Raw genomic sequence first — 16,151 nt, forward strand, 5'->3', positions numbered from 1 at the left:
TTTATTCTGGGACAGGCTAAACAAAGACACGCACGGGAATTCCTGGAGGCCTGCTATTCAAACCGGAACTCCATTAACAAATATATAGATTTGGATCCCATTTATCAACCTCTCAGAAACAGAACCAGAAATGATCTCACCCACCACAACAAACTGAGACAGATAAATAGCAAACAGGACAGAATCCCCACACTTCGCCAGAGGCTCACTGATGATGTTACCTAGCATGGTGACTCTACCAGCTCAGCAAGCAAATTTACAACCTGACTTTATTTATATTTTCATTTTGCTGCCTTTATCGTCTTTGTTTTAGTTTATTTTTCTGTGGTTGAAGATGACATTGGAGAGTGGCTACACTATACAACACTTTTCACTATTTTGTAGCAAGATACACGTGACAGTAAATAAATCAAATACACATTAGCTACCTTTCAGTCTTCTGGCACCCCACCCGTGATTGTAGATGATAGATTTTTAAAATATTAAATATATACTTTATTTTCAAAAAAAATCTTTATACACACATATATCTTCCGGTCCAACATGGCAGCTTGTCCACTCTGGAGAAGGTCCTTTTTTTTCCCCCTTGTGTTTTTAACCCTTCTCTTCGGACCTCCGGCAACTCCTGGCCTCAGCTCATCCATGAGGAGGGGTCCTCTCGGCCTGGGCGTAGTGGCCTTCAGCTTGGCATGGACTCAGCATGGACTTCAGGCCTTGAGGTGATTCCAGAACAATCTCCCAACCTCATGATCTTCAAGGTGAAGCCTGGTGTGGTCTGGAACTATGGAGTACAAGCTAGATTTTAGCATGATCTGGATAGGAGCACTGTTATTCTGAAGTTCTACTTTTGCAATGCTGGACTTTTTATTTCTCTATATGAGATCTTCTAAATGAAGAACCTGTTACTGGGTACCTAAAATGGCACTGGAGGTGACAACTTGTAAACATTTCACTGTACACGTTTGAGTACATGTGACAATAAAGCTGATTCTATATTGAGTCTTTGTATATTGAGAACAAACAAAAACCTAAAACATTTCCACTTAAATAAGTCTATATTTGTATACCCTTCAGGAATATCTCTGCTGGGGTCCTGCAAATTCATTTGAGCTTATTACTCTTTATGCCCTCTATGTTCAGAGAGCTGAACTACAACCATCCGAATTATACGTTACACCCCGACATTAAAGAAGTGCATAGACGAACATAAAATCTTTCTTTGAACAGTAGAACAGCCCTACTAAAAGTAGGGCCACAAAAAATTATTCAAAACTCTGAGTGTTCCTCTCCACGGAAATCTTTAGTAAAAGGCGAAAGATTTATACGATCTGAAGAGAAACCAGAGTATACTACCGACTCATATGAATTCCTCCTACCCAACTGGTAACGTCCCTCCTTAACATTAGATTGAGCTGTCGCAACCTGTATCCCGGGGACATATACTAACATAGACTCACATTGTACGAGGCAATATTAAACCCTGTGCGGCAATATCTGTTAAATATTAAGTTTTATTCCTTTATTTTAGTGTTGACCCTTGTGCGTATGTAGATGAGCTGCGTGTTGTGTGGGTTGGGTTTCCAGTGACGTGTGTATAATTCTGACAATCAGCGTCTATGTTGCATTTTCATCCTTTTAATATGTTTGAACATTCGGATTCAAATTTTGCAGTAGTACAGGAAGATAATATTGCATTGCTTCATATGGGAATCCCCATGAATTTAATGACAAAGATGCAGAGCTCGGAGTAAGAGAAAATACGGAATTCGGTTGCCGCTGCGCTGACAAATGTTGACACGTTTATTGTTATATTTGAGCAAAGAAACGAAGCTTGATCAGCGATTACTATTTTAAATGTTGGTCTTTATACACTAATCTTGGATGTCCATCGTAATCGCCGCCAAAATAAACTACCAAACTATTGCGGAAGTTTGCTTTAAACTACATAGATTCTGGATTATTGGTGCTGGAAGAGAACAGCAGTTCAGGCAGGATCCTGATTACATCCGAGGAGCAGTAAAATCAGGATGCTGCCTGAACTGTTCTTCCAGCACCACTAATCCAGAATCTGGTTTCCAGCATCTGCAGTCATTGCTTTTACCTAGTTGATTTAAACTACATAGATCTTGAGCATTTATGGCCAAGGAACAACCCTGCGTGATTGCATCACCATCACAAAACTGGTTAAAGCCGCCGTGTTACAGAGTAATGCCGGAATTATCTGTGGCTGTACAGTGAATTCTTAAATGCACTTCTAAAATTGTGACCAGATTTTCAGATGCAACAGGCAGTCATTTCAGGTATTTTGTTTTTGACGCACTTTTTAAAAACAATCATCTTTGAGATGTGCGCACTTAGTCTTTATAAAGCATTTTATAGCGTCACACTAAAAACTACAAAGCTTCCAGTTTGTGGAAATTTTAAACATGCGTGCCTAACGTACATGGACGCGAATGAAACTTTAAAGATTATGTTTCCGTAGGCCTTATTGTTGACGCTTTCACTTGTTGAGCTGAGTGGGAAAGTACCAAATGCACAAAGGGAGCACAGCATACTTCAAATATTTCCGAAGCAGAAGAAATTTACAACATTCCATACGCGCGTCAGCGTGTAGAAACTAATTAAAGTAGCATAGGTTTAAAAATTGAAATTAATATCATTTTGCTTTTAATGCTCAGGCTTGAAACATTTAGTAAAACTAGTTTATAACTGTAAGTGGTTGTTTTAGTAAATTTTTAAGTGATCTAAGGGGTCTTTACTGCTATAAGTAAACAGTTGCATCAAGCTACGCAACACCCTCAGTATGAAAATCCCAAGTGCTAAGGATCTTTTTTATTTCAAAAATATATAAACATATTTTATATGCATACATACTCACAAATGCAGTTTGGTTCTGTTCAGTAGCATATCAAGAAAACAAACAAACAAAGTTGAGGATAGAGTTTGACTCTATCCAAACAAACCAAAGATCTCTCTTACACATACAGGACTATATTTACATGCATTTGGGGCACTAGGAGGTGCCCGATAACTGAACAGGCCCCCTGTTAACAGCGGGAAGACCTCAGGTCTTTCCACACTGCATCTTCGCAGCAGCTTTAGTGTGTCCCTCAGCACATAGTCCCAGACCTTGGGATATGCCAGTCGCAACCCTCAGTTGAGGTCAACTTCTTGATCTGGAAGACCAACAAGTTTTGGGCAGACCAAAGAGCATCGTTCACTGAGTTGATGGTCCTCCAGGCACGGTCAATGTTTGCAGCCACTGGACCGCAGACTGTAGAGCGCAGAGTCCTGGATTATGGAGTTACTTGGGATGAACCTCAACAAAAATCCATCTACCAGGCCTGCCATCAAGGAAAGGCCTCCAGCATTCTCAAAGATCCATCCCAATGTTTTTCTACAACCTCTATCATCAGAGAGAAGGTACACAAGCCTGAATACACGCACCAGCTGGTTTTTGAAACAGTTTCTACCCAACTGTTGTTAGAATACTGAATGAACTCACATATTCTTAACATTTGCCTGTACCTGTGTTTTTTGTTTTTGCCACTGTTTACCTATTATTTACTTAGTTATACTACTTAACTCTGTGATCTGTCTGTATTGCTCGCAAGACAAAGCTTTTCACTGTTCCTCAGTACACGTGACAATACAGTCTGTTCAGGGAACCACGCAACAGGATCCATCCTCTCCTTTTCCCACAGAGTCTCAAGGATGCTATGTGCTGACTACTTTCTGATGTATTTGTGATGAAATTTCTCCACAAAGAAAGGTGATATGGAACGGTCCAACTACTTGGAGCATTCTGCAGCAATGAGGCCAGTCCCATCCTTCACATCACCAGGGGATAGATAGAACTTCAATGCATAGTGACACTAAGTATTTACGTATGACGGTCTATGCACAGCTTGATGCAGCTGCACACAAAGGTGGCTGTCAGGATGAAGGTGGCATTGGGTACATTCTTCTTCTTGTCCAGAGTTTTATACGTTGAGTCAATGCAGGCATGGTCCATCTTAGACCTCCAGATGAAATGTAAAATAACTCAGGTGACTGCAACTGCACAGTTTTGTAGAATGGACCAGACATATGCCACATACAACAGCAGAGAGAGTACCTCACACCTGATGACCAGGTTTTTGACAACAATGGAGAGGGAGCAGTGCTCCCAAAAGACCAGTTTCTGTTAAAATGCGCTCCTCCCAAGATTTTGTGCATGCTCCAGTCCCTCCAAACTGTATTCCCAGGACCTTAAAATAATCTGACCTGATGGTGACGGGATAAAGGATCAGTTGGCCCAGTTCCCAAATAACAAGGCCTCGCTCTTGACTTGATTCACTTTGGCTCCCAAGGCCAGTCCATACTAGTTGCAGATCCTCATGAGTCTGTGAACTAATGATGGAACCAAACAGAAAGCAGCAACATCTTCCATGTACAAGGAGGGCTTTAACCTGCAGTCCCTGCTGACTGAAATACTCATCCCTCTCAGGCTCTCATCCTTCCTGATGGACTCAGTAAAAAGCTCTGTATAACACACAAACAAGGCAGAAGACAGTGGGCAGCCCTGTCTGACTCTGGATCTGACTGGGAAGCTCTAATTCCCATCCATTAATTGAGGCTGCACTAATGGTGTTGGTGTAGAGCAGTCAGATCCAATTGCAGATTCCTTCCCCAAAACCCATTCTGGAGAGCATATCACATATACATGTGCGATATCCTGTCATTCTCCTGGTCCAAGCTACCAAGTGCTGAGAACCTAACTGTCTCCACTGTTAGGAAGGATTGGTCTAGCCACATTGCTTTGGGACACTCCAGTTAGTTGCACTGCGCCGTAGCAGCTTTCCCTTGTGGAGACATTATTGCAGAAAAACACTTTGACCACAAATACATCAGGCAGTAGTCAGCAGGCAACACCCTCAAGGCCTTGCTGGAAGGATCAATCCCTTGGGTGCTTCCTTGAGAAGACTGTCAACGCTAATAGGCAGAATGTGTCATACCAACACTTGATTTTATAAGCACCAACATGTAGCCTGGTGGTATAAAGAGCTCTTTCCATCAGAGCCTTCTCACATACCTGAAGTCTGGAGAGCGATGCAATAGTTTTTGTCCAAACTCATTCTGAGCAACTGTGTAACATAAATCTCTGTGCTCTATGTGATGTTCCCAATGACACATACCAAGACACAGACCAACTACATCTAGACGATCATTGTAAACACAGTGTCTATTTATTTTTGGGCCTTTAAAAACTGTGGACTGCAATGAGAAAGAACATCTTAAAAACAGGATTCACCGGGAAGGCTGCATAACTTGAAATCTAACATGAACTCTATTTTTATAACTGTGGATTCCTGCAATGTGCACATCATCAGGGGCTGAAGAGATGTTTACAAATGAAGCTGTTTTGGTTCTCAGCTGTCTGAGCGGGTTGAAAATGAGACAAGTTACAAAGGCACAGACACAGAGAGAGAAGACACAGAAATGTGTGCAATCGTCCTCTCCAACAGAAAGTGCAGTTAAAAAAAACTTAATTTAAACCTAAAAAAAATACAGTATATACTCGAGTACTAATCGATCTCATGGAAAAGACAACACCCTATTTTTGGCCAAATAACCTGGAATTTTACATATACCCCATGTAAAGGTCGACCCTAGTTCTTCACAGATAACAGATCAACATTTATGAGTCAGTGTGCTGGCCATCACGTCCCGTTCTAGCTTTCCAGTCTGTGGGTTGTTCAGCTCTGCTCCCAGTCCTTTGGCTGTTCTCCTCCGCTCCGGGTTTTCAGAATTACTGTAATTCTTTTTTTCTCATTTAGAGATCATTTGGGTTTCTGTTAATGATACGGTATGAATTTTGAGGGGCATGAATTTAAGCCCCTCAACAGTAGTATCCATGTCATAGTCGACCCCATGAATTTAACTTTAAAAAGTCAAAACAATTCAAAAATTGCTCGAGTATAATCGGTAGCTTTCATAAATTAGTCTCTGTGAGCTGTGAATTTTGAATCGATAAGTCAGAGACATTTTCCAAATTAATCAATCATTCTGTACTTCGTATAAACTAGTGAAAACTTCTACAGAAAGACAACTGAACACCAAGGACCTGTAAAGCTGAAAAAAGATCATTTCAACATTGGAACTGGGAAGCAAAGACCACTGAAATGATTTTCCAGTATTTTTCCTACCTTATCCAATAATCTTTTTTTCCCTATTCGTTTGCTTGTGTGTGTTTATATGCCAATGATTTATATCTGTTTATCTGTAGCTGTTGTCTAATTATTTGTAATAAATAAAAATTCTTGTTTAGTACAGAAACTTAGCCTGTGTTTTCTATCAACCTTGGCCTGAATTGTAAATCACCAAGTGTCAAGCTGTAGCTCAGTCAACAGAATGATGGCCTAGGTTCTCCAGGACACTAGCAGCATATTGCCAATTGTGAATTATGTGCCATCCGTAGGTTAGGACAAAGAGAACCTTTGATATTCAGCAAATTACAGGATAAACTTATCTATAATTTTTAGATTAGATTCCCTACAGTGTGGAAACAGGCCCTTCGGCCCAACCAGTCCACACCGACCCTCCGAAGAGTAACCCACCAGACCCATTTCCTTCTGACTAATGCACCAAAGACTATAGGCAATTTAGCATGGCTAATTCACCTGACCTGCACATCTTTGTGACTGTGGGAGGAAACTGGAGCACCCAGGGGAAACCACACAGACACAAGGAGAACGTGCAAACTCTACACAGACAGTCGCCCGAGGCTGGAATCGAACCTAGGATCCTGGTGCTGTGAGGCAGCAGTGCTAACCACTGAGATACCGTGCTGCCCCAGATCTTAAAATGTAAACTCAAATCCAGGAAAAACTTTTTAAAAAGGTTTTACCAATAAGGCAACAGGACACAGTCTGATGCAGTAACTCAGGAAGCTATACCTAAGTTATAAATATTATCGATTAAAACAAAGCAGCAACTTTACAGGTGCATTATAACTCTTGATTTCCAATTCAGTTTAGGGTATAGGTTAATACTTGGTCTCTTGTCTTTTTCCAAAACCCCACGCCCCTCTGTTTTCAATTGGATGGCAGGATATCTTAACTTCTTGATCACCAAACGCTGTTATTTTTTACTTTTAAAGCCACATCCCACAAACATGATCACTTACAGCAGTACAATCTTATTGGCCTAAATTAGATGAGACCTATTGCTAATTGGTTTATGGGGCACATGCTCAATCTCCAATTTGCTGTTAAGAATGATGGACAGTCACTGATGTCACCACCCACTATATCCTGATTGGGCCCTTAAGTTGTCAATTATTCGTGGGTCCATCCTCAACATTAAGTTTTGTTATGGTGACTTTGACTTTTTACTAAGAGGGTTGGTTGAAATGTTCTTTCCTCTTTGTTCAGGAAAAGGGAGCCATTTGCAGTCAGGACCCAAAGATTAATATCCTTGAGCTGATGACTAATCCTTTGTTTCATTGGTAAAGTTCCCATTAAATCAGGCAATTATTTATCACTGACCTTTTGATTCTGATTTTTGATTTGATTTAGTATTGTCACATGTACTGAGATACAATTAAATGTATTGTTTTGCATGCTAACCAGTCAAATCATACCTTACATGAGTATATCAGGGTAATACAAAACAACCTCAAATATCCGAATGAGACAGGCAGGGATCTGATCGTAAACAAAGGAAGCATTTACAGGACCTTAAGATCTTGTTCGGATAATTCAAAATTCGGATAAATGGTGTTCAGATAACCGAGGTAGTTCTGTTGAACAGTATGCAAAATATAGTGTTGCAGCTTCAGAATTGCAATAAATGTTATAGTCCAACAGGCTTATTTGGAAACACTAGCTTTCGAAGCTCTGCTTCTTCCTCAGGTGGTTGTGGAGAAAAAGACAATAAGACCCAGAATTTATAGCCAAATGAGTACAGTGTCATAGAGATGTGATGATACATTAAACAATTTTAGATCAAGTCTTTCATCTTTTAGAAAGGAATGTTTTTTTTCTGATCTTTGATATGTATATCCAAGAACGTCTTTTAAATTACATTCTCAAGAAAAGTCTAGCTTTTCTAACAACAGGTATCATCTCAGCTCAGACAATGCATTAAGGTGTGAGGTCTGTCTGTGTCCCAGTGTTGAATTAGACTGGTTCTATTTCTAAAGTGGGATTTAGAGAGTTTTACATGGATTCATGCAATTTTAGAGCAAAATAAAATGTAATTCTGCAAAAACAAATTCACCCCATAAACTTATATGTGTGTGCGTGTAGGAGAGGCAGAGTGAGTGTGTGCATATGAGTGTGCATGCATGTGATAGAGAGTGTGTGTAGGCTTGGTTAAGTGTGTGTGAGTGTGATGGGGTAAACGCATGTAAGAGGGTGCATGCATGAGTGTGAGTGCAGGGGGTGTTTGTGTGTACATATGAAAGCGAGCTTGTGTATGAGAGAAGGTCTGCATGGGTGTCTGAGTGTGTAGGAGTGTGTGTGAGTGAGTGTATAATACAGTGGAGTCACCTGTAGTGTGACGTGAACCCAAGATGCTGGTTGAGGCCGTTCCCATGGATATCGAATTGCAATAAATGTTATCGCCTAAGTAATCTGCCACCATTAGAAATAGGATAACAGGTGTGAGCCAGGAATTTAAACAGAAAAAGTACAATATGGAGTGGCATGGTGGCTCAGTGGTTAGCACTGCTCTTTCAGTGCCAGGAACCCAGGTTTGATTCCAGCCACAGGTGACTGTCTGTGTGCAGTTTGCAAATTCTCTCCATTTCTGTGTGGGTTACCTCCAGGTGCTGTGGTTGCTTCCTACAGTCCAGAGATGTGCAGGTTAGGTGAATTGGCCATGCTAAATTGTCTATAGTGTTTAGGGATGTGTAGGGCAGGTACATAATATAGAGGAATGTGTCTGGGTGGGTTACTCTTCAGAGGGTCAGTGTGGACTTGTTGGGCCGAAGGGTCTGTTTCCACACTGTAGGGATTCTATGATCATAAGTATGTAAGTTAGCTCACTGAGCTGGAAGATTTATTTTCAGGTGTTTTGTCACCATGACTAGGTAACCACACTGTAGGAATTCTATGATTCTATGATTCAGATTGTCTGAATTTGTAAATTCAAAGAATTGTGGTAGTGATAATTGTAAATATATCAACAAATGTATAACAATAGTACTATGAGATAAAAAAAGACACGAAGAGAGCTGTTGTATATGGATCCAAAAGAGTTAATACTTAATTAAGTGCAACAAATTAATCCTGCCAATGATGTCATGGAGAATTGGTAATAGTGAAGAAGAAGCTGGTGGACTCAGACTGAGGTGCTGTTTTCCTAACAGTTTTTGTAGTACTGTAGGTCAGATTCATATTATTTTTAAATAGTTACAGTAGTTCAATAAACTTCATACTTTATACTCAACAGGACATTTCCAATCAAACCAGAAAGGTGGATATCCTAATACACACCAGATTATTTCAGGCTTGAAGGTACCTACATACAACAGCTCACACCTATCTAGTCCTTCAGCACACTCCAGGATTCTCCCACTCTAACTGGAAGCCAAGTCTGTACAATAGGACCAATGTTTCTTCAAGAAATATATACTTATGTTAGTGGACAAAGATTGGTTTGATCTGAGTTTAGAAGAGGATGAAAGAAATGCAGACAATATGAGAATTAATATTCTAGATGTTTCAATCGTCTTTCATTTAAGTTAAATTTGTGCGATGTTATTGTCGGGCTAGCATTCTTACCCAAATAAGTAAAGTTATAAATTTCAAATTAACTATCACATTTATTGCTGTGCTCTTTCACAGGAAATTGATTCCACAAAAGCAAATGGTCTGCTTTCATCAGTGTCTCATGGTGCTAAAAGTCAGCATAGTAATATAGCAGAACACAAGGTAAGTTGATAATCATTGATAATCTAGAATCTTTCAAGTAGAGTATTTGGAACTGCAACATTTGCAGCTTTTATGTACATTTGTTTAAGTTCCATTCCAGAGGGAATTGAATGTGGGTAACCATAACAGGAACTCATTTGAACATCTGGTTTTATTTCATGGATTGTATGTATAATGATTTCTACGTGATTTTTGTGTGTGTTCTATATATTAGCATGGAAGGCGTGACAGAAATGAATGGGAGCTGATTGAGTTTGGCAATATTACTATTTCCTGAACACAATTTGCATGGTTGGCACAATGAATCCCCTATTCTATTTCATGAAAAGCAGAGGTAAAGATGCTGTATGTAATTTAGTGGTATTACATCTATTTCTGACTGGCAAAAATTAAGCATTCTCTACAGTGAGTGAAGTCTTACCAGTCCTTCCAAGAAGATGGTGGAATGGGAAAATGTTAGATCGGTGGGCCAATGATTTCCTTCATCTGTCCTATCTTACTGGAATTGATGGTAACCAGTTTGCACAGATCCTGAATTGTGGGCGAAATGGGAATCGACTGGAAACAGGGGGCTCCTCACAGATTCTAATAGATGCCTGGATTGCCTTGCTAGACACCTGGCTGGACTGGCTGGCAAGGCCTCATATACTTACTGTCATCCCCACACTAACCTAAAGGAACACCTAGGATTGGTGGGCCACACTAAGACCATCGATGAAAGGATATTCCTTTCATATTGACAGTCTGGCAGCTATTGCTACAACTTTGTTTTACAAATTAGTAATGTTTTCAGAAGGTACCTCAAGAAAGTTTGATGTTTTCTCCAGATGACTACTCCTGGCACCCTGTGTATTTGCCACCTCTACCAGTAAAAAGTACTAAGTAATAGCTGTTTGAGGTAGTTTGCTGCCACCAATCTCTTTGTCTTTGCTTTGTCCTCGGTCTATCTCGTGATTGATGGTAGTGGATACATTACTGTATAGTATCTACAGAGGAGGCGCTATAGTTAGATAACAAAATTAGCATATGAGCAATAGTATAATTACATTTAATCAGGCATAATTACCAAGACCTGAGGAATCTGGTGCATCTAGTCATAGTGTCATACAGCATGGAAACAGACCTTCAGTCCAATCAGTCCATGCTGAACATAATCCCAAAATAAACTAGTCCTATCTGCCATTGGAGGGAAATGGTTTTGAAGGCCCATATCCCTCCAAACCCTTCCTATTCATGTATCTATCCAAATATCTTTCAGACATCCACCACTTTCTCAGGAAGTTCATTCCACCCACAAACACTCTTACGAAAAGAAATTTGCCTGTTATGTCATTTTAAATCTCTCTCCTCTAACTTTAAAAATGTGTTCCAGTCTTGAAATCCCCCATCCTAGGGAAAAGACAACTACCGTTAACTCTACCTATACCTCTCATTGTTTTATAAACTTCTATCAGATCACCTCTGAACCTCCTAGACTCCAGTGGAAAAAGTATCTCCAATACCTTAGAGTAGAACTATTTGGTTTCCACTTACAGACTGTGTGACCTTAATTGAATGGATGGAAACAATGTAACATGAGCATTAATTCAGAGCCATTACTCTATAGAACAGATGGAGATATCCTTTTCATTCCCACTTGGATAATGGCAGCATCCATCTCCATCAGTGAGGCTGCTTTCCTTCCAAAGCTGCAGGTTCTTAGGTTGGACTTGCAACCTCAAGAATTCACCTGTTGTTGTCTTTAATTGAATGGTAAATGGGGAACTCAGTAATTGGAAGATTGCCTCTCAGAAGATCATACCTATGGGAGAGTTGGATCAAGAACTAACCAAGACTATCAATTATTTTTGAACTGGGTAAGATTCTGTCCAGTGTGGGCTCAAATTCGACAGAACAAAGTAATATGGGTGCCACGGTGGCTCAGTGGTTAGCACTGCTGCCTCACAGCACCAGCAACCCGGGTTCGATTGCAGCCTTGGGCAACTGTCTATGTGGAGTTTGCACATTCTCCCCGTGTCTGCGTGGGTTTCCTCCCGGGCGCTGCAGTTTCCTCCCACTATCCAAAGATGTGCAGGTTAGTGAATGAGGCAATCCTAAATTGTCCTTAGTGTTCAGGGATGTATAGATTAGGGGGTAAATGTAGGCGAATGGGTTTGGGTGGGATATTCTTTGGTGGGTCAGTGTGGATTTGTTGGGCCAAAGAGCCTACTTCCACACTGTAGGGATTCTAATAGATAAACATGGTATAATCAAATAGAGTTCACATGGAAGACAGAATTTGAGTAACGGTTACAATAAAGGTCTGGAAAACTTACCCTATAGAAATTGGAGCGGAACAGTGGTTCAGTGGTTAGCACTGTTTTCTCAGTGCCAGGGACCTGGGTTCATGCAATAGAATAAAATAGAATAGCCTTTATTGTTACACATACTCAATGAGTATGGTGAAAACTTTATATATCGCCAATTACAGCAGTAACTTAGATACAAAGGAACTTGGCACAGCACCTTCTGTTACGAGAATTTTTTGCAGGAACAAAATGTCAAACATTACAGAAAAGAGTTCAGTACAGCAGACCACACTGGCACTTAGCTTCCAGTCTGCACCAGGCCCTGACTCCACACCGCACTGGCGACACACCAGGCCAGAAGGCTGCTTCGGGAGGCTGGGAGGCCGCTGTGCAATGCTGGAAGTAACCGCCAGAGACAGGGAATCTTCACTTATCCGGATGCTAAGAACTGTTGCTCACCAGAGGCTAGAATGGTCATCCGAGGCCAGGAGCCAAAGGGAAGAAAAGAAGAAGGAGAAGAAGAAAAAAGAAACACCAGGTGGAAGAAAAAGAGAAGAGAAAGAAGAAAAGAAGAAGAGTGGGTGGAGTGGAGAAACTTCGACTGGAGTGTTCCATTCAGCCACCACCTTGAAAAGAATTCAATTCCAGCCCCAGACAACTGTCTGTGTGGAGTTCTCACATTCTCCCTGTGTCTGCGTGGGTTTCCTCCAGGTGCTCCTGTTTCCTCCAAAAGTCCAAAGGTGTGCAGGTTAGGTGGATTGGTCATGGGAAATGCAGGGTCACAGGGATACATTCAGGGGATGGGTCTGAGTGGCATGCTCTTTGGAGGGCCTGTTTGCACTTGATGGGCTGAATGGTCTGCTTCCACACTATAGAAATTCTATGATTCTATGAAATTGATGATTCAAAGCTAATTATTAGCTTGAGAAAGGCAGGACTGGGAAAAAAAAACTCTCAATAGCAAACTAGCTCATATTAGATATACTTTTCACTTTAAGAGGCGCATATAGAATCATATAACACAGAAACAGATCCTTTGGTCAAACTCATCCACATCAACCAGATTTCCCAAAATAAATTAGTCCCATTTTCTTGCATGTTTCCCATATCCCTTTAAACCTTTCCTATTCATGTACCTGTCCAAATATCTTTTAAATATTGTAACTGTACCAAAACTTACCACTTCCTCTGGCACTTCATTCCATATACACATCAACCTTTGTGTGAAAAAATTGCCCGTCAGATCCCTTTTAAATTTTTCTCTTTCTCACCTTAAACCTATGTCCTGTAGTTTTGAACTCCCCTATCCTAGGCTATTCACCTTATCTATGCCTCTCATGATTTTATAACATTCTATAAAGTCACCCGTGAACTTCCAATACTCCAGGGAGAAACATCCCAGGCCTATTCAGCCGCTCCCCATAACTCAAACACTCCAGCCTTGGTAACATTCTTTTAAATCTGTTCTGCACCCTTTCCAATTTAGTAATGTCCTTCCTACAGCAGGGCAACCAGAACTGTACCCAGTACTCCAAAAGTGGTCTCACCAATGTCCTGTACGGCTATAACATGTCATCTCAACTCCTATACTCAGTGCTCTAAACCAATGAAGGCAAGTGTGGCAAATGCCTTCTTCACTACCCTGTCTACCTGTGATGCTACTTTCAAGAGAATCCCTGGGTCTTCTGTCTGACAACACTCCCCCAGGGATCTACCATTAACTATGTAAGTATTGCCCTGATTTCTAATACCAAAATGCTACTCCTCACATTTATCTAAATTAAATTCTATTCTGAAAGAGCAATTCGTAAGTACTAATCTGAGATTGAAATATAATTGTTTTATGTAATGAAGTTGAAAAAGTAGATCTGCATCAAATTCATTAATGACAGCAAGTGCATATGTATTTTTCTCCCCTTTTAAATATATACATATATTTTTTGAGAAGATTTGTAGCTCAGGTTGAGGTTCTGGATGTAGATTTGCTCGCTGAGCTGGAAGGTTTGTTTTTAGACGTTACGTCATTATACTAGGTAACATCATCAGTGAGCCTCCCGATGAAGCACTGGTGGCATGCCCTGCTTTCTATTTATGTGTTTAGGTTTCCTTGGGTTGGTGATGTAATTTCCTGTGGTGAATCATTTCCTGAGGTGTCGTTCTGTTTCTCAGGGGGTGGCAAATGGGATCCAAGTCAATGTGTTTGTTGATAGGAATTCTCGTGTGTGTCTCTGTTTTTCTTGTCCTAGGATGGATGTGTTGTCCCACTCGAAGTGGTGTCCTTCCTCATCTGTGTGTAAGGATACCAGTGAGAGTGGGTCATGTCTTTTTGTGGCGAGTTGATATTCATGTTTCCTGGTGGCTAGTTTTCTGCCTGTTTGTCCAATGTAGTGTTTGTTATAGTTCTTGCAAGGTATTTTGTAAATGACTTTAGTCATATATGTTATATATGTGTTTCATTATCTGTTGCTGGTAACCATTAAAATATCTGACCTGTTGGAAATTGCCACCTTTGCCAATTTACGGAACCAATGTCTGTTATCTTCAGCAAGGAGAAAATGAGGACTGCAGATGCTGGAGATCAGAGTCGAAAAGTGTGGTGCTGGAAAAGCACACCCGGTCAGGCAGCATCCGAGGAGTAGGAGAATTGACATTTTGGACATAAGCCCTTCATCAGGAATGATCTTCAGCAGAATTAATTTCAGTGAGGGAAGGAGCAAGGCATGAGGATTTCAGCTCTCAGTAGCTATTTGCAAAAAAACAAATCTCTACATTTTACCAGAGGTCCCTACCTCACAGGTGCCTTTCCTTAGCCTATTTGATTCACTCCACACAATATCAGGAAAAAGCTGAAGGCACTGATACTGCAAAGGCTTTGGGCCCTGACAATATTCCAGCAATGTGTAATGAAGACTTATCCTCCAGAGCTTACCGTACACCCTAGCCAAGCTGTTCTATTACAGCTACAACACTGGCATTTACCCAACAATGTGGAAAGTTGCCCCAGGATGTCCTGTACACAAAAGGCAGGACAAATCCATCCAGGTTAATAACTGCCCCAGCAGTCTATTCTCAGCCATCATTAAAATGTTGGAATGGGTCATCAATAGTGCTATCAAACAGCATTTGCCTAGCAATGAACTGCTTGCTGACCCTCAATTTGCGTTCTGAAATGGTCTGCCAGCTCCTGACCTCATTACAGCTTTGATAAAAAAGCTGAACTCCAGAAGTGAAGTGACAAAAGATTGCATTTGACTGAGTGCAGCATCAAGGTTCTCTAGTAAACTTATGTTCATTTGTAAAAATGTTGGCAGCCTCGTGATTATGTCCAATGACTAACTGGCGTGCCAGCCAATTGGGATCTAATTTGTCCAGTATTACATCAGCTATGATCATAATGAAGAATATTTAATAGAATTTAACACACCATATGCAAGATTGTAAGATTTCTATTTGCAGATTCCTAAGTCAGTGTTTGCCTTTACATTAGAAACAGTTTTGTTCAGAGGAGGGTTATCAGACCCGAAATGTTAATGCTAATTTCTCTTCAGAGATGCTGCCAGATCTGCTATGCTTTTCCAGCAATTTCTGTTTTTGTTTCTGACTTACAGCATCCATAGTTCTTTTGTGTTTTTTATTTGCCTTTAAATTGTTGGACTTTGCTGAACATGGTGAACTAGATTTAGATTTTCAGTAAGAAACACACTTTTGGAAAGTATGTCAGAATCATTCAAAAATTCCTGGCTAACCATTCATTCCCAGTGGCATCCATGGCACAAATGGGACAGTCAACATTAACGAAGAGTGTAGGATTAAAAATAGCAAAAATGTGATATCACCCAGACATAAGCCAAATGCATCAATATGAAAGGAGAATCATAACTCAAAGGAGTGTGGATAGAGGGACTTCTAGCAATTTTAACAGACAAAAAGAGTTGGGGATGTA

At 40.5% G+C, this 16,151-nt stretch overlaps 1 protein-coding gene and 1 non-coding gene across 2 annotated transcripts in view; one reads left to right on the forward strand and one right to left on the reverse strand.

The window, feature by feature from the left end:
* The window catches only part of adgb (androglobin), a 332,059-nt gene that overhangs the window by 175,996 nt on the left and 139,912 nt on the right, over positions 1 to 16,151 (forward strand). The window contains exon 17 of the mRNA XM_072581648.1: positions 9,834 to 9,920. Within this exon, the coding sequence (XP_072437749.1) occupies positions 9,834 to 9,920 (87 nt within the window). The remainder of the gene's footprint in view (positions 1 to 9,833; positions 9,921 to 16,151) is intronic.
* On the reverse strand, positions 1,234 to 1,348 carry LOC140483416 (U5 spliceosomal RNA). The gene has a single exon (XR_011961950.1). It is a non-coding gene; the product is annotated as a U5 spliceosomal RNA (small nuclear RNA).

The sequence above is a fragment of the Chiloscyllium punctatum genome, chromosome 11 (genome assembly GCF_047496795.1).
Source record: "Chiloscyllium punctatum isolate Juve2018m chromosome 11, sChiPun1.3, whole genome shotgun sequence".
In the NCBI taxonomy this organism is placed as follows: Eukaryota; Metazoa; Chordata; class Chondrichthyes; order Orectolobiformes; family Hemiscylliidae; genus Chiloscyllium; species Chiloscyllium punctatum.